At 39.5% G+C, this 19,853-nt stretch overlaps 1 protein-coding gene across 4 annotated transcripts in view; it reads left to right on the top strand.

The window, feature by feature from the left end:
- Nucleotides 1–19,853, top strand: part of LOC139814204 (uncharacterized) — a 157,386-nt gene that overhangs the window by 5,450 nt on the left and 132,083 nt on the right. Inside the window, exons 1-2 of one of the 4 annotated variants that reach the window (XM_071780306.1) lie at nt 4,166–4,302; nt 6,006–6,103. The exons of 1 other annotated variant lie outside the window; for it this stretch is intronic. In XM_071780306.1, the coding sequence (XP_071636407.1) occupies nt 6,065–6,103 (39 nt within the window). In that variant the 5' untranslated portion in view covers nt 4,166–4,302; nt 6,006–6,064. Of the gene's footprint in view, nt 1–1,908; nt 4,303–6,005; nt 6,104–19,853 lie in introns of those variants that run through there. 2 more of the 4 variants (XM_071780305.1, XM_071780304.1) reach the window with 2 other exon arrangements.

Here is a 19,853-nt window from a genome sequence, read left to right as displayed (position 1 = left end):
ATAGTGACTTTTCTCAGCTGGAATGAATTAAATTACAGACATATAAAAGATATATGTAACGATATATTACATATACCTTTTATGTGTCTGTAATTTAATTTATTACACTAAGAAAAAAAATTTGTCAATCCCAAGAAATATTTAGTCCGATACGTTCAACTAAACATTTTAGTTATAGTTAACTAAATATTAGTTGAATTAATTAATTCTTGATTAAAGAAACGAAATAAATTGTTGAAACAACTAATATTTAGTTAACTAACTGAAATGTTTAGTTAAACGTATCGGACTAAATATTTCTTGGGATTAACAATTTTTTTTCTCAGGGTATATAGATTAGTAAGTGCATTTATTAACAAAAAGTTAATTTTAAATTAGTATCTTTAAATAATTATCGTTTTTATATGAATGTATACATGAATATTTTCGGATAGAGTTAGGATAGAGTTAGGACAGAGTCACATTGAAACGTAATTTATCCATTGCTTTGTTCACGGACTGGCGAGAGCTATATATGGAAGAGCATGTACGTTTCTCCATTTGTCGGCTTCGCCAAGCCGAGAACTGTCGTTCAAGAGCATATCGCAGCGGCGAGCGCAATCGCGAGCGTCGAGGTGCGGCTGCACGTCGTCGGTTCGTGCCCGATGCAGTTTATGATAATATTTAATCCGGTTACAGCGAGACGGGTGTACGTGGAGCGCGAGCACACACTCGTCGGAGCTCTCGGACGTGGTGCGGTCGACGCGGCCAGTCGATTATTCCGTTCCGACTGTGTCGTCGTTGACGACGTAATCCAGTTACAGCCCCGAGAGCTAACCAACGCTACGTCAGTTCGCGCCCTGGTCGCTTCGGTCGAGTATTTTTTTTTTCACCAGCTCGCACTCGATCGTGGGATACGCGGTCGGACTGGCGCGCGATCAATCTTCCGCGCGAGTGACGCCGCGGAGTGATTTTGTCGCGTGGATTTTAACGCGCCGTGCGTCCGCGTTTTAACACGATTGCCCGCCGACGACGACGGCCACGCTCGTCGACCGATATGTCGTTCATTCATCCGCATTACGCGCCGATGTCATTCATCGATATAGTTTCCTGCGTCGATCGGTAACGCCGCCGTTGCCGCATCCTATCGGTGAACCGTTCTTGGCGATCGCGACGTTGTGCTTGTGCATCCCGTGTGAACCGGAGGAAGTAGAGTCCCTATTCGGGCGATCTAGCCGCAGTTAGCGTCGCGTCGAAACGTAGTTAACGTACTCGTCGAAATGTCTGGCCATCAAAATATCGAAGTTTCCGCGATATTGAATATCGTCCCCTTGTAGCCGGTTGACCATTTCCCTTCGCAGTTACGAAACTGAATTACGAATGCATCTCGTGCATCTCGCGGGAGAGCATTATTCGGAGAATATTATATATATACAGACATCTAAAGATCATAGGTCGCATGCATGGTCATGCATTATAGATCTAAAGATCGTACTGGTTGGAACATTAAAGCTGTATTCTTCATCAGCTTGCACTCATTGTGTCTTACATTCATCTCGTCTTTTCGCTATACCGTTGTCGTATCCTATAATACGAGATTGAACATCTCGAAGCACAAGACCGTTGCGTACACATTGTGCGTTTATATTATGCGTTCAAAGATACGCGCTTGCGTTATATATACAGATATAGATCTCCGAAGAGCGTAGGTCCAAATATATATCAAAGCTGCTGTGTTAAGTTATCTCTTTGCATAAAGTTGCTTCATTATCGCTCTCCTACCTCGTGGGATAATCCGAGGTACGCGCGGTGTACGATGAAACATTAAGTGCCACGAGCCACAAGCACCACGATCCCCCGTGAACCCCGAAGTGTGTGAGATATCTATAGTTCTGGGTATATTAAAACTTTACTTAATCGCGAGCGCAGCCATCGTTCTCAATTCTCGGACCGTCACGGTGATATTGCAGAATTCAAGAAGTGCCGCTTCACGACGAGCCTCTCAATCTTCTTTCCACGAAGACTTTCATCGTGATTCGTGACAGGGATAATCCGCATTTCGCTTTGACCGAGGAATTAAAGAGAGTTTTCATCTCCAGTTCTGATGGATCTACCAACGACGTCCAACGATAGTTAGAATATAGTTCTTCCCTTGTTTTCATGGTAAAACGTCATCTGTAGAATTGAGCCCGAAGGGGGTAAAAAAAAAGGACAACAGCTGCGAATAACGTGGAAGACGAGCGATCGAAGGCGAAGGTGGAAGGAATGTACAATACAGGAATACAAGTATCGTTTCGATCGATTGGCTAAGCTGGTGGGACATTTTGCAGCTTCCCCTTCGAGTTCTCTCGAACGATTGATATACATATACACATACACAAACGTAACACACATACATACGGATCGTGTAGGCTTCACTCACGAAAATTCGCAGAATCGTGATGCACAAGTGGCAAGAAGCAGTAAACGGTAACGCAAACGATCGTTCCTACAACTGTATGATCTAATCAGCGAAGAATCGGTTGATTGAAGTGGCTCGTTAGATCACGTCCGACGTATTACCAGTTCGAATTGTTCGCGCGAGTGATCACGGAGTGAAGCATCGCGGTATCGAAGGATGGAGAGAAATCGGAGGAACGCGAGGTCGCACAAACGTGGAAGGACAGGATTTGCGTACCCGTGCGTTTCCTCTTGAGAGGCTCCGCGACGTGCTTCCGACCGTATATTCGCGCGTTAAACGCGAGCGCGCCGATTGATCACGAATCAGCAAACAGGGTGCCGTCGGTGATGTTTGCCGAGCGACGGGGAGACGTGCGTAATATAAGTTTGCCAATCAACGCGAGAGAGCGAGAACGCGGAACGTGCGAGCGCATATCTCGCGAGAACGAATTTCCAAGTCACCAGATAACGTCTATCGATTGGAAATATATCGTCGCACCGTCGAAAATCAACGGAACACCCACTAAATGTGTATCGAAAATCGAAAGATATCCGTCACACGAAAGGGGATGAAAAGTTTATCCTGTCGGCTTTTATTCAATCGTATATCTTACACTTTTTAATCGAGTATCCGATCGGATAATTCGGGCATTGTGCGGAAATCTCACGGGAGAAAAAGCGAGAGAGAGAGAGGGAGAGAGTGTCACGATGGAGAAGTGACTGTATCGGAGGGCCGAGTGCTGAATTAGAAGTCAAGGGAGATCGACGAAGTGGAAGCGAGGATCGATCAGTCGACGTGTGAGATTCGACCAAACGGTAAAGGGAATTCTGGGTTCACGGTGGTCAATCGTTGCGATCGATCGATCGCTTTAAAACGTCGCAGAACGAGCCGAGTGCGACGTGTCGAGAGGAGGCACCGAAGAGGGAACGAGAGCTGCCCGGAAGGACCATCAGCGGGAAAAGAGGAAGACGCGGAGGCGGGAGGTCACGTACACTTGTATTTTTTGCCCTCGCGGGAAATCAGCGACCGAGGAGCGGAGCTGTCAAGAGTACAAAGGATAGCGAAACAACGTTGTCGTTCTTTATCACGGTGGGCCGGCAAATTGATAACGAGTCGATCGTTATATCACGCCCTACGGAAACGAGATTTGTTTGAGCAGGAAGGGGGAAAGGGCACGTCTAGGAGTGCGTTCTTCAAAACGATTCGCGAAAATCGTAAAAGCTCCTTCTCCTGGCATTCACTGATGCTCGTTTTAACTGCGCGCCAAAGAATTATTTTCAAGCTTCATATGGCAAATCTACCGGCGTGTTTCTCTGCGCCGCTCGCTGCTGATCAAAAGAACGGCTCGGTCGTAGCACGAAGAAAGGAGCGGAGAAACTAGAAGCGTAGAGACGTTGTGCGGTTTTCCGATAGAAAATCGTGGCCCGCCGTGAGACAATTCAAAAAATTCTCTTCAGACAAGGTAGCCGAGAAACGAATTTCGAGAACAGATCGAGGAACAGTGAACGAAAGTAACGGCAACACGAATGTCACGAGAAAGCATATAATTCAACGAAGTTTTATCCTTTTCTCCCCGCTTCTCTCTTTCACTCCTCGGGAACTTTTGGCGCGGCAATTTATCCTATCCGCGCGCCGCCCTTCACGGTGGCTTAAAGATATCACGAGGGATCCAAGATGTGCCTCGGCCTCTCCCGCGAGATTATCAGGAGTATCAGAACCTTTATCGGGAACAGGGAGAAATGAAGTTATCAGTGTCGGCTTACACAGCTCAGGCTAGTGCTCACAAGAATCTCTGTAGCTATCAGCGGAGCTACGGGGCCACGAATCAGGCGTCCTCGGCCCGGACCCCCTCAGACCTCGCGACGGTCCTTCCTGGCCTCAAGGTTCGTATGCCGTGGCAATTTCTCATTATACGGAGTTTTCTTAATCGGTGTATCATAAGATAACAGTGCTTGAAATTTCATTTTTGGCCATATAAAATTTTTAGTAATTTTTACCACCCTTTATTACGATTAAAAAATTTAATGCGAGATATGTCTCCCACGTAATAATATATTTTATCTATATATTCTTTGATCAATTTGCGTGGGCTCGATTGTTCTTTTTCTAACATAATATACGATATAATTGAGTGAATAGTGAAATAGGTGGTGACGAAGTCTTACTACGATTATACGTTACACTTCGCTTCTCTTACTTCTCCGTTAATGTGAGCTGTGATGCATGCACATTGTGCATGAATAGTTTAAAGCTATATAGATACAGGGTGTTCGAAAACCATATTGAATATTGTTCCACTGTTGTCAATTTTGAGGTTTTCAATTGTTGATTTTTTTTAAACGAAAATATTGAAAGAAATCATCACTTACGGTACTTTGCTTAGATTTGTGACATTACGTATTTTTGTAATTACATTTTAAATTAAGTTTCTGGGGAAGTAAAATCTGCTTGAATTAAAAATGTGATTTTGTTATTTATTGTGCAATTTAGTTTGCTGACAGCAATTTGTTAATTATTTTCAATCATTAATTATTTGAAAACAACATTTTTATTTAATAAAAATTTTTAAAATTCAATTCAAAAGATCTTAAACTTGTCACAGAATCTAAATATAAACTAAAAGAAAAATCCAATGAGATATTTTTTGCAATAATGCAATATTTTACGCTAATAAATACAATTTTCGATAATTGTACGACACTCTATATAACGTTCGTACGTACTTTTACGTACAATTTACAGACAGAGTTTGCCATATTCGCTGGAAACTATAGTGAAACGTTAGATGTATTACATTATGGTAGATTTAATCTCTGGTTAATTGCTGAAATTTCGCGAGCTAATTTAACCAGCAGTTCAGTTTCAATTAGTACTAATTGTTGTTAGAGCAAAGGAATATTTTGATTCAACAGATGATTGAATTTAATTGCTAGTCAGAAATTAATCAATGACTATCAGTTTTAATTAAAGGATGTATTTTATTTGGACAGTATTATGTAAAAATGAGTTAACTAAAAACGTACCAAGTAGTTTTGAGTAAACTTAAAGTTTAATAAACTACGAAAAATAATAGAGGTTTAATCAACAATTCAAATGCATCCTTTTAAAGTATAAGAATTATATGATATTTTTGTTTTATCTTAAAATGCTAACATAATTAACAAAATTTAATTTATGTATACATATATACAAAGAGAAGAATAATAGCTTTTTATGCTATATTTTTATACTTGTAACACTAAGAAATATTTATCCTGTAATAAATGACAAATGTAAGAAAAGATAAGATAGATATAAATGTCTAAAACACAAAGCGTGCTTTCAACAAATAAAATAATGAAAAAACGCGCATTCTTACACTAAATATCTTACTCTTATTCTTAGATAACATATTTTATCTCAATATTGAATGTTGTCTCAATCATCTCCTCAAAATCTAGAATGTCGTCAGGTCGAGTGATTGCATAATCGATTCTCTTCAAAATTTCTCTTAAGTTGACTCATCTCTGCATATAGTACCGTCCACTTTACGACGTTGTCCAATTGCGTGGTATAAATTCATATTGTTTCTTCTATGTGAATGCAGCTCTGAATGTCGCAACGTAGGGGTGAGAACGCGCGGTCGAAAAAACGGCGCAGTAGAAAATGTCGAAAAGACAGCCGGTGGTTCGTATCTCGCTTCCCGTAAGTGTCATCATGAGTATTTTTTTGAGGAAAAGTTATATTGTGCCTGGTAAAAGTACATATCTATTCGATTGCTTTTACTCTACTGTCTGATACCTTGATATTATCGCACGAACGCGCCTATTCCCAGCAGTCTATCTATCCACTCTATCTATCAGCAATTGTTTCACTTTCTTCTCTCACTATCTGCAAGGCTCATTTTAAACGATCTGCAATTTCGCGACGACAATTTCTCTTGTTCTAAGAATTACAGATCGCCTTAATGTGGGCCTGAAACTTGCGTAGAAATTGCGTAGAAATTTCCGAGTATCCTAAGAGTGTGTCATCGTTTTAACATTTTGTACGACTCTTATGGAGATTTGCTCATTTTTCGTCGTCCTATTTGCTTGATTTCCCTATTCTATGGTACTGTCTGATGTAGAGATTCCCTGTTTCGATTCTCGTCTTGATCTATTTAGAAATAGCGTAGTAGAATATGTACTGTGTCTCGGTAAGTATACAAGGAGTCCGTTCTCCGGGTATCACATGTTTTAGCATTCAGATTCACAGCGCGCTATTTCGTTATTAAAGAAATATTTCTCCGAACGTATGCCTTTTTCTTGGAACTCTTTTGAGATTGAAATTTTCCTTTATATTCTCGATCCGAGGCTGTGTGGCGTCCTTTCGTTGCGTTACACAACTTATATATATGTATACACAAGATTGCTATAATTTATCGCACTGTCAGTATGTCTGCAACTAATTTGTATCCCTGGAATGTTTGCTGTCGTGCGGTTCGACGCGTGTAGAGGAACATGTCTCGTAATGTCACGGTGCAATATTTCGAATAGGAAGCTGTTGTGTTAAGCGTATATACCTAGGTTAATTAACATTTCTGAGCGAGCTTAAATATATATTAACCCTTAATTTCACTTGAATCGTGTAAAACGCAATTCGCTTATATACGTCTGAAATGTTTCAATAATTTCAACAGCATTATTAGTGAGATTATTATGGATATTACAACCAGAGTGCAAAAACAACCCATGTCACAGTCTTATTGTCTACCTTCTTTTTACTTCGATTCAAACATTTCGAGACAATCGAAAGTTAAAGCAATAATGATAATATAATACACGCAACTTTCTCGATACCCTCTTTCGATACAGTATCATTGAAACTTCGATGTTTCTCTTCCGCTACAAAAAGTGTGCCAAAAATACACTTTTCGATTTACGCCGGAATAAGGAGAACTCCGATACATTAACTTTGATCGGTTTAACTTTTTACTAAAAATTTTGTAATTTAAAAAAATTTTACACATTATTATGTAACGTAAAGGAGAGACAAATAATTGTAGAATTTGAAACTTTAATCGATTCACGTAACTTCTTTTATTTCATCTCTTACATTTATACTTAGAAAATACTGTTAGAAAATCATAGAGAGGTAAGAATCAGTATTTTGGACAATGAAAATTATCTAATAAAATATCATTCACTTATTATCTTGTTAATGGAATGGGAGTTAATTACACTTTGCAATTAATACACACAATTTCCGTAATCAAAGATTAATTTTTATGACGGAGAAAAAAGCTTTAGTGAGCTCGAGTCTGCTCCGCGGTAACAAAGAACCTTTCATCTTATTCTTAAGAAGACGGTGACATTTTGATATATTGCGCTAATGCGTCTTGATGCCTCATTAAGATAGCACGTGCTACTTGCCGTTACTTGTCGATGTCCAAGCACGTCAAAATATGGTTGCACAAATACGATCGAGGATAGAAAAGCGTGTGATATGTGAAATGCGCGTTAGCCCCTAAAAATCGAAAACTGACAAACGAGACTCTATTGCGGCTCTCCGCAGCGTGAAATTTGCTAATCTAACAATAAGAGGGCAAAAATATATATATTAAAAAAAAACGTTGCAAAACCATCTATCGGTCTTTTCGGTCTTGTTTCTCTACCTCGTTTCCAATCGGAGCATAAATTTGCATAAACAGAGTCCGCGATCTGGTCGTAGGTATAGCCGAGCAGAAATACACGTGGCCGCGGTAACCCGATAAAGAAATCCGGACATTGTGCCTGCCATGGATGGACGCTGATAATCAATAGCGCGTTACAGCTGGATGTGCGGTTGATTAGATTGGAAACGGATGTATATCGGCGAGTGTACGCGAACACGGGACACATCTCGCTCAATGGGAAGCGAATACTGGATAAATTAATGCCGCAAGCCGCACACACCGGGAGCTTCCCGTGCCGTGCATTCTCTCTCTCTCTCTCGTGCCGCGCACTCTTTAACCTTCTCGTTAATGTACCACTCTCCAGAAATAAAGATGTCACGCGCGGTTCGCGCGCAGCGCACCCCAATTACCGCTGATTGCCCTTCGAACGTTCGCGCACAAAGTGCCCCTGCGGGACGAACGCTTCGAGAGAATCGGGACAAGCGGTTCGCGTTATACGTCGCGTGACACGAACGATGCCACTTTAATTACGCGTATATATATATGTAGGTATATACCAGCCAGAACAAGCGCGCAACTCGGAGCGTTACGTCCGATGCGGTATACTCGCTCGTTTGAAAAGAGCTCTACGATTGTATTGCACCATATGAAATTCGCCTTGCCTGGGATGAGAAACAGTACACAGAATTAAGCACAAGATACGTTATTATTTTAAATCGTAACGCATAGTAATTTTCTTAGAACTCTTTGTCCAAAGCGTTTGTACACAGAGTGTCTTTTTGCGTCTGTGAATTTTTTTCAAGATGCTGTAAAAATCTGGCAGCGTATTTTAAAGTCCTGTATCGCAAGTGAGGCTGTCATCTTAAAGTAGATAGCGAGTCGTCATCCCCGATTTAACTTGTCAATTCAAAGTTAAGTCTGTTGATGTGGCTTCACCCTTTCAGGGTGAAGTACCAATCGCGGCGATTAGTTAAATTTCTTTCCCCATCTACATTTTACGAGTAGGGCCGTAATCCGGACGACGATCGCGCTAATTCAGAGTTCAGTTTACTTTAGAGTTAGATTACCTATCTCAATCCAACTATCGACACAATCGCAGTGTTGATGCATAACTAATTCCAAAGGATTGAGATCGGTATAGGTTCGACGGTATATATAAGTTAGATCTTTATGTGATAATACAAAGTTATGGCTTAGGATTTCAGGAAAATAAAGTGTTATTGATGGATTTGTTTTCCTTCTTCTTAGGGACTTTTCCATACTTAACCGTTAAGAATTGATCTAAAAATTATATCGATTTTAAACCCAATTGATTCCGTAATTGTTACACTCGATCACTCTATGATTTATCATTTACCGCAATAATATCTGAGTAAACTTTAATTTTGACAAATTATATATAAAGAACGTTATATGTAAGCGCATGTCGGGAATGACGAGAACATATTAGCTCGCCCCGAGGGTGTATATCGTGCAAAATGCGTCTTTCATCTTCCGTGAAGTTTGTAAAAGTATGACGAATATGTTACGTAACGGACGCGTACTATAGGAATGCACGATATTTTCTACACTTTTCGGGAAACCAATGCAATCCGTAGCCATTGTGCAGCAAATAAGTTTGCATTATTTATGGAATAAACTCAAAATGAATCGAGTTGTTGAGAATTTCAGATTTCAGATACATCGAGTAACGGATCGACATTGAAAATTAACGATATAGGAAACATGTAACGTATATTATATATAATATATTTTAAAAACGTGTCGATCGGTTAATTGAAATATGTTAGAAATTTTCCATCCGGAGCAACATTTTATTACACTTGAGTGCGAATATAACATTTCATGTGGACGTTTTAATTAAAGAGCTTGTCGCGCGTTTAGCACGATTCTGTCACTCGCCAGACCAATTTCGCCGGATATCGGACAAACCTCGCGGCTAATCGATTCGCTCGAGGACGGTCAATTGCACGTTATTTCCACGAATTATTTCTTATTTTACATCGGCGCGACGTTTAATTGTCAGATCGTTTTTTCTAGGCTACAATACGAAAATTCATACATGATCTTGCACTCTTTCGCGATAGTCGAACAGATTTTGCTCTTTTGTGAATGTTAACATAATGTCGCATATATTATGCTAAATAATAACACATTTTTACCGTCAACAATAACGTCACCTATTTTCACATGATTTCTCTCTGCGTAGACCTCTATAGTATCGAAAACGAAAACTATTGCTGCGAAATATTTTTATTCTCGAATATTTGTGTATACTTCTCGACGCGATAGATACACGATGCGTGTATCTACGCGATCTATTGTATCCTTTGTAAACAGCGCCTCGCTATCTCCCAGCCCTTTGTTCGAGAGCAAAATTTTGCTTCGTTGACCAATATTATTTATTGCACACGGCAAACACCTAACCGAATGCCGTCGGGATGGACGAAAGTTGTCGGACGTCCTATGGGTACAATATCGCGCTTTATGGCGCGACATAACGCTTGTTTGAGTTCTACCGGAATAAGCCTGTGTACATACGAAGAGCGAGCTATCGCGAAAATTTCTTAATACCGCGGTGTCGCACCGCGGTGCGCGCCGTGGCGACGCATTTATTGGGTCGCGTGCCGTTGGGACTTGTATCCAAGTGTCGTTCCCGAGCACGATAACACGTCTCCGGGGATCTTGTCGGAATTCTTACCCCGCTGCGACATGTTACTTTTCCTATTTCAACTTCCTCGCTGTACCTTATACGCTGCAACTTACGCGCAACGAATACGCGCTTTCTTTGAAAATGCACGGCCGGTTTATAATAAGATCGTCGCGCAGTTTGTTGAAATTCTCCCGTATTAGCGATTCAGTTGCATAATCGCGCGGCAAAATCGAGCCATCGAAAATGCACATGCATTTCAAAATGCACGTGAATCCCTTAATTAGGATTTTTCTAGTAGGGAAATTTTATCGGAATAATGGAATAAAATGGAGAAATACTTGTTTCACATAAAGATATGAGAAAGTCTGTGGAAGAAACTGAGGTTTTTCTCGCACCGGTAATATCGTTATAAATTATTTAGTCTCTGCAGAGCTAAAATAAGAAATTTCGATCGTTTTGCGAGATATATTCGAAGAAAACAATCTTTTTACTGGGATTGTAGCAAACAGTGCATACCATGCGATTTTGTAACGAGCAATCCAACCAGACATATTTCCCGCAAAAATTGTCATTCTGGAGGGGTTTACTTATCTTGTTGGAAACAGTTGTCGCATAAAACTGCCTGGGGAGAGAAAGCGGGTAATGTTGTCCTACGGAAATCAACAAACAAGCGTAACAGCTATGTCGATGTGTAATGCGACAGGAGGCGTGTTTGTTTGCGCGGACACGCGCGGTTTGCTCGTTGCGCAATGTGCATGCTTACACCTTGCTTCAATCCAAGAGAATACAATATCATCCTAGCAAAATAACATACATTTTAGATATGGTATTTTATCACGCGTCACACGGAAAAGGTATTTTTCCTTTCCGTGCTCCTTTACGTGTGAATGAAAATATAAATCAGAAAGTGTTGTTAAAAAATATGTACGCGCGTAATATACGTATATAATAGTACCAGATATAAAAAGCTGTAAAAAGTGAGCCGGTCACATGACAGCTGTCTACGATAAATCGAAGGACGTCAACGTCCCCGTTACACAAAAAAGTGCTTACGCCTAGATTTGATGTTTCTATATCGTTAATGGAGCGGTCTGCGAGTGTGCCAGCAGACTTTCGCACAAGGAGGGAACCTCGGTTGGCCGACAACTGGAAATGACATGATTCGGGACGGGGGTAGGAAAAGGCACTCCGATTAGCTTGCTATGCCAAACACTCTGTCAGAACTCGCGCGGAGTAGGATTCCCATTTCGGGTGTGCTCGATGCCTCACGGCGCGGGATGCCAGCGGATCTACGCTCGAGTAGCCTGATATTGAGCGATAGAACGCCAAAACGAATAATCGTATGAAAGTTAGCATTTCCCCCCGAAAAATACTAACTTGGGTAGAACAAACACGATAGTTTGGTCTGATTTTAGCCCGCGTGACTTGCCTCGAGACATTTTGTATGTAAGAGGCAATAATAGAATTAAACACGGTTAAAAACGAAATAAGAATTTTGTACCTCTGACAGAATTTGATTTTTGCGAGTCGTAATGTTGTTTGCGCGAACGCTTTCATTAATTTCGTATTTTACCTTTGACACGTATGAAGGCATGTTTACAACGAGCACGAAATAAAAACTTTCTTCGTCTATACTGTAGCCTGTTGTTGATATATGTCGTATTTTGGAATTGCAAAATTGAAAAACATCGATATTGGACTATGTGTATGTGTGTAAACCAAACAAAATTTAAAAGTTTCGATATTGAGACTATGTATATATAAATTTTGCACTAATACCCTTTAGACTAACAGCTTGGATGATATTCTCGTTTGGTAATTATTTAGTTAGTAATTATCTATCTGAATCTTGATCCCCCTGCTTCACTAGTTACACGAGTGAAGGATAAGCTGTGAGATAGCTACATGGATTATCTCCACTTGCTCGTTGAAGCAGGATGATAATCATTACATATTTACTTTATATAAGGCATGACAGATAGGGCTTTCTGTATCAGCGAGCCGAGTACTTAGGAACAGCATACCGACTCTTGCAAAATTTGATTCTACCGTTCTATCAATTTGTTCGTTGTTTTCGTAGTGTTACCGTGTGACTAGGGAATTATTAATAAAGGTCTACATCATGTAGCAACGAGTCTCTGCGCGGATCAAAGAGGCGTGGAAATCGAATCGAGTAAGAAAGATCTTATTCCATTTTCTCGGCGTTATTTTTTTTACGTAAAATCACGTCTTTTTCTCCGTCGTATCATTAATAACGATCCGTTCTCTCTCTCTCTCTCTCTCTCTCTCTCTCTCTCTCTCTTTCTGTACATGAAGGAATTATATATTCTTGACTGCGACGTTCTTTCACGTGGAGGAAATATCGAGCGCGTAGATTATCAGTCTCCGGGGACAGGAGCCGTTATTTTTTTTTCTCTTAAGTGCGTGTCAAATGGTACCTGTGGCGCTGGAGGGAGGATCGGGAAAAGGGGTGAAGCGAGAGCAATGGCTCGTATCAGGAGTGACCGAGCGAGTTGAGGAATTTCCTGGGAAGTGTAAAGAAAGGCGGCACCCTCTCGAAGTTGGCTGATGATGGGAAACGACGAAGAATAAAGGGGGGAAAACTAGGCTAGGCGGCGGCGGCGTCGCGACGCGTTGCTGTCTCGAAAGAAGAATCGCGAAGTCGCTCGAGCGTAGGACCGCCACGACGTTGCACATGGCAACTCCCAAGGAAGATCAATATCCCCACCAATCGTATTTCTCTCTTGACTACGGCATACTGTCTCTCTGTGGCCGCGCAATATAGTCGACTTTCCTTTCCTCACTACTCTCGATCGTCTACCGTTTTTCTCTAACCACCCCCTTTGCTCACACCCGCCCTAACGCGAAGAGACGCGCGAGCTGCCTTTTTCATGAACCTTCTCTCTTATATGCGTGTTCTCCCCAAATGTGGGGAAACGAAAGGGATGCTGGGTCGCGATTGATCCCCCAGTATCTCTTCTGGGCCAATATCCGAGTATGATACTCGGATTAAAGACTTAAGAAACGATATATCACATTATGATTCTTATTATTGTTACTGTTTTACATTATTTTAGACTTTATTGGCATGCGAAATCTGCGTGTTTTATTTTATGGGACTTTTATTTGCGTTATCGAAATGACATTTCTGTTAGTAAGTCGAATACGTGGCGTTCCAGAGTAAAAAAACTAGTTGTAAATAACGTGTACGCTGATGAAAAGTGTCAAAGAGAAATCCCGTTTGCAGTTACGAAACTGAGTTGTTCGGGGACAGGTGTATTGAATTAAATCGTTTAGGTGGAACACGTGGTTACATGCGAGTCCACGGTCCTGCAACGTCCCGCATGCATGTCAGCTGCACAAGCATTGGCTTTGCGACGACGAAGCATTTAATTTTTAATCGGTAGACGCTTTATACAGTATCGAATATCTGGAGACCAGGTTAACGTTTCTTGATGCCTTAAATATCATTTTAAAAAGATTTTTAATCCGTACGTTTTGATATACAACGTGACTAACTTCGACACAATTTTTCATTTCCATTTTTAATAAGATTTAATTTTATTATTAGATAGATTATAAAGATGTCTCAAAAAGACTTAACGAGTTACACATTTTATATCTGATTGTAAGTTTAATTGAGAATTAATTTTTTTTTAACAAAAATACTCGATAAAGTTCTTTGTAAGTTTTCCATATTAAATATCTCGATAACAATTCTCAAATTACTAATTTGTAATTTAAAAATATATAATCTATTTAAAACCAAATAATACATTCTTATTATTTGTTGACATTTTTAAAGCTTAGTTTAAAAAAAAACTTATTTTTTTGGTCACTTATAAATAAAAAAATTACTGGTTTCTTGATAATCTTATTCGAGAAAAATTGATCTGAAATTAATACAAAATTCGTGGATAAACAACGAAGTTGATAGTTTGGTATATCCTGCACGGAAAATAATGAATAGTTATTCGTCACTTATATCAAAGTTTGCATTACAAACATCTGAAATTAAATATATAATATAATCTAGAACTTGATGCACGGTTCAACCTAAGTTTCGCTATTTGTTGCGATTAAAAAGAAACAAATAAAAAATTTTCTGATTTTATAGGATAATTATTTTCTTAAAATCATATCGTGGATTGTGTGATCAAATTTATTAGGGTCATTGCGGCATTGAGATAAATGTGGAAGAGAACATTAAATTGTAATATAAAAGATGTTAAAATCATTAGATAATAATAAACCTGAAAAAATTAGTCACAGAATCATATTAATGTCGATATCGCAATTCGTTTCTTCGTTCCTTCCGCTCTATTTTTATTCGACGCTACTATTATAGAAAACTCTGAACTTTCGTATCACCCGAGTGGTAGAGTCTTGTTTTTTTCTGATATTTTCTTTAATCGCACGTGACTTTTCGATACGTACGGACGCGAATAGCGCGTATGCGTATCACGGAACCGATAAATGTTTAGGGTTATAAGACTTTGGCACGAAAACAGAACTATCAATCCCCCGTCTTTCTTAATTTCGCACGTGTCTCCAGACTCTCGGAAGGGGGACTCCTTTTCTTGATGGGTAAGATGGGTTTCACTCGTTCAGAACTCTCTCATTAAGAACCTGGTATCCTCGCTCGGACACTCTCGGCTATCGACTTTCCTTCAACCTTCTGTGGACAATGGAAGGAGCTCGATCTTTTCGAATATAGAGATGCTCGCTATTTGTTTTTCCTGGACGGAAGAAGTCACGCTGACAGTTCTAAAATATGCATTTACATTTGTTTTTAAAATGGTGCGGAGAGATTTCTCTTTTCAGGATCGCTTCTTGAAAATAGTCTCGAAAAGCCCGACATTTTCATCATTGCCATCTTCCTCTGCTAATATTTAGTTTAAGCTGTAAAGAGAAAATATTTCTTAAAATAAGAGAAATAGTTTAAAATACCAACTTAGGCTTGCTATTAAATGACACAATCTGTAATAAATTTACTTACTATTAGATTAAATAAATGTATTCATTTTGGCTAGTTATCTTGTCACTTTTAGGGTAACTCCGATCTGGAACGGCTGGTAAATTTACGTATGACTCTGTGAAAAAGTTTGTAAATAGCACGGTAAAATCGAAACGAGTAGAAAACTGCATGTAAATTACAGTTAGCCTCGCAACGAGATAGCATTCGGTTGTCTGTTTGATCTCCGTTCGTCCATTTCTATAAAGTTTCTCGCAGACGCGTCTCGTGTTTCCATTCTATCGACTTCGCGCTTCTATTCCGTTGAGAATTGTTTGTTGGTTGTTCTTATTTCAATTCACTAATGTTGGAAAGTCGAATTCCTTTCGAGTCTAAACACTTTTCATTTGCTGGTCTCTTGCACGATACCGAAAAGGAAGTGCAAAAAAACACTCCAAAAATCTTTGCATGTGAAAAAAAATGCACGAGAGCGCACATTATATACGCACGTTACTTTAATAAATTGCGTTCTATGCTATATGATTAGATTTTATGTTTCTCATTAAAGAAAAAAATTATTAATAAGTATGACAATTGTGTTTTGACATAAACGTTCATGTCTTATAATAATAACCAGCCAGTTTGAAGCAACTAATAAAATCGGATTGTGAAATTGGGTTTTGGTTATAAATTCGCGATATAACATTCGCAGAGTGCTCTCGATGTGTGTGCGTCATGCGAGAAGATCGACGCGGTAATACGCGTGTTGTTTTTGTTCACAAACCATAAATCTCGTACCTTTTATTTCGGATCGGGATCTGGACTCAACGAAGACCGGAGGCTTTGTTGCGGCAACTGTGCATGGCACGCGAACATCTCTGTACAACTAGGGCGTTTAATGGCCGAGTGAAAAAGAAGACGCGCGATCGAACGAGGCTTTATTGTGTGAAAGAGAACCTGCGTTAATATCGCATTACGCAATCATGATTTATGATGGTGCGAAATTAATGAGCGTTCTTGAGTCAGCTTTTTGCGACAGTTTCGTAAACGCAACCTGTTTTCCTGCCGTTTTTTCCCTGTTTTGATAATATCACACGCATATCTTTTCAAGGAATCGCGAAATTATTTTTATTTTTGTATATTTATTTTTATTTCGTATAGAGCGCCATATACGCTCTTATTTGTCAATATAAAAAATCGACTTGCGTTAGATAATAAAAAATATAAGATTTTTATCAACGACATTACTATTCTCTCTTCGACGTTGCGGATTTAATTCGTTACCCGAGCAGCTCCATAGATGCGTTCTGTTTTTTCCTTTTCCGCGGTGAAACACGTAACTTCGGACAGTTGTATGTGCATGTGCATGGGATTGCGAACTTTATTAATTAAAACGAACTTTATATCGCTGCTGCATAAGTCCACGCAAAGAATTGGGCGGAATTATACGTGAATACAATACTTTCTCAAGAACATGACTGTGCATTTTGTGAAATTAAGGAGTGAGAATTAATTCTCGTGATTGGGATAATTTATCAGAAAATTAGCGATTATTAAGAGAGGCTTTTTCGGTTTATTAGAAGATTATAAGAAATTATACAATGTGTTGCAAATTTCATTCATAAATATTAACATAATAAGGATAGAAGAAAATTTAAATTGATTTAAACGTAATCTGTGTGTAACATTGATAGATTTGAATTCACAAAAAGTTAAAGATTGATCACTTTTCTTCGATATTCAACAATAAATATTGCCTGTGATAGATTATTTTTTTAATTTTCTCTTCGATTGTTTTTTTGACATAATCAGTCGACATAATCATTCGGGTTTCGTCCTCGATCGAGCAGTTAGACACGAATTAAAGGGGAAAAAGTGAATTACTGAACGCACGCGTGACAGCTGCGAAATTAAGTTCTTTCACTCTGAAAAATCCCGACATATCTGGCAAGCGCTCTCCGCGAACGGAGAGGGGTGTGCGCTACCGGGGGAATAATAAATTGCTTGCGGGGAGGGTTGTCGCAAACCCCCCATCGTATTCCCCTTTACTCGTTATACAGGGTGTAGGTTCGTAACAGGCCTACTAGATACGAAGCGCGCCGCTATTATTTGCATCTTCTTGTAGGACGCAGACGGGCATTTACATACTTCGTATGCGCAAAAGCGTCGTATCCTTAGTAGGATGCAAATTCCCCGATACATCGTGAGCGTGCCTTTCCTAGCAACGGAGACGGCGCTTTTGTCATTGTTTTTCGCGTGTCCGCTAAGTCTCGGGCGTACGAGACTTATCGTGGCTTAGAAGCATCACGGGGCGATTCTGCAACGTCGGTCAGGAACAACGGTGTTCTTTACACTTGAGAAAAAAGAAAGCCGACCGAGCTGAAGTGATCCTTAGAATCGTCTTAAGTACTACCCTATAGCCGAGTCTGGATTTCCGTTTGTTGAAATCGCTTATATTCCTCTCATATATGCAGTTACGTAGCGGGACCTGTTCTTTTATTAACAGCCACTTACTCATCCCTATATTCTTCATAGTTTTCATGGAAACACGCATACTTATTTTATATAGTCATTTTTATTGTCGTAAATTCTCTCACATTTCTTTATAGCTACCCACGGCCTATATCGTAGCACGAATATAGTCATCAGATATTAATCGGATTTATTTTCTAAAATAAAGTATAATACTTCTTGGTGAGCATGTCCTATATATACGCATAATGCTATATCCATTATTTTTAATTAATACCATAGCTAAATATAAAACACAATAAAAGAATTATCGGAGCATATACATATATGTTACATTTAAATCGCCCCATCGTATTCCTTGATATTTGACATGTTTATTCGTAGTCGAGCATTCGATATACATTTACCGTGTATACAACATGCATTAGAGCACGTATTACGGGTAAGGTAAATGTACCAATGCCTGGACACGTACCTATGTCTGGACATTTTTATCATTTTAGTTCTTAAGTAAGTTATAACGCGAATTAAAATCAAAAAGGTAAAAGTATTTTTCTTGTATTATATTTTTATCTTTGATTTTAATTCCCGTTATATTTATTTAAAAACTAAAATGATAAAGGTGTCCAGATATAAGTCTCAAGTGTCCCGGCATTGGTATATACTCGATTTGCATCATTCCCCAAAAATTGGACAGAGCTGATGCGACACGTTGCTCACGGTGATAAATGCAATTACCGGGATAAAATATTTTCGCTTTCCATTAACCGCCGATTGCGAGTAAAATTGCGCCGACGTCGACAGTTAGTCGTAAAAATCCGTATGCGGCCAGGGACGCTCTCTAAACCACTTCCATATGTCGACGATCTTCTGATGGAGAACGACGCTTGGTAGAAAATGCGCTCGTTAAATTGGGTCGCGTGAACTTCGTGAATTAACACGGACAATTTACCTCACAAATTTTGGTCCCAGATTGTTGCGCGGCATTTTACCAAATTAAAAGGTTGCGCATGCTACGTATACGTGATTCTCGCGCCGAGTGCATTACAACTTCGTAAAAGAGCTAGGTCGTATTTTACGTTTCTCGTGCTTTAAGAACGGAAATCAATTCGACAGAATTCTAATTTGAGGATTCCTTCGCCAATAATTCTACTAGAAAGTTAACGTTAATTATGCATATCACGAAGACAGCGAATTTCAATTACCGTTAATTCAATTAAATCTCGTTAGCGATAAAGTAATTTTTAATTATTCAATTAACAACGGAACTTAAAGATGATAGAAATCGGAAAAGCAGACCTGTAATAGCCTTACCACATTTTATCTTATTTTTTTGTTCTTCCTTTTCACAATTCTTAATATAAATACGCGTATTTTCTTCAAGTCTTTCAATCTGGCTTCCAGATATTATTCTATTCGAGCGGAATAATCTCAAAATAGAGAGACGGGAGACTTTCATAAAATATTTTTGTACAAATGGATAAGACATTTCTTATTCGTCGAGGCAAATTTTAACTGTGCGTCGTAAACGGCGACACGCGACCCGCGAGTGCAAAACGCTGTCTTTCTCGTTGATGTGTATTCGTATCTTCTTCGGTTTACCCACTCCAGCGTATCGATCGCGGCGTTGCGTCGTCGTCGTACACGCCGCGGAAGCCAACATGAGTATGATTTGTTTCAAAATTACTCTCCTGTTTCATAACGGCACTAGCTTGCAACGCAT

Source organism: Temnothorax longispinosus, chromosome 6 (assembly GCF_030848805.1).
Source record: "Temnothorax longispinosus isolate EJ_2023e chromosome 6, Tlon_JGU_v1, whole genome shotgun sequence".
NCBI lineage: Eukaryota > Metazoa > Arthropoda > Insecta > Hymenoptera > Formicidae > Temnothorax > Temnothorax longispinosus.
Note: the sequence above shows the minus strand (reverse complement) of the source record. Positions and strands in the feature narration are given on the sequence as shown.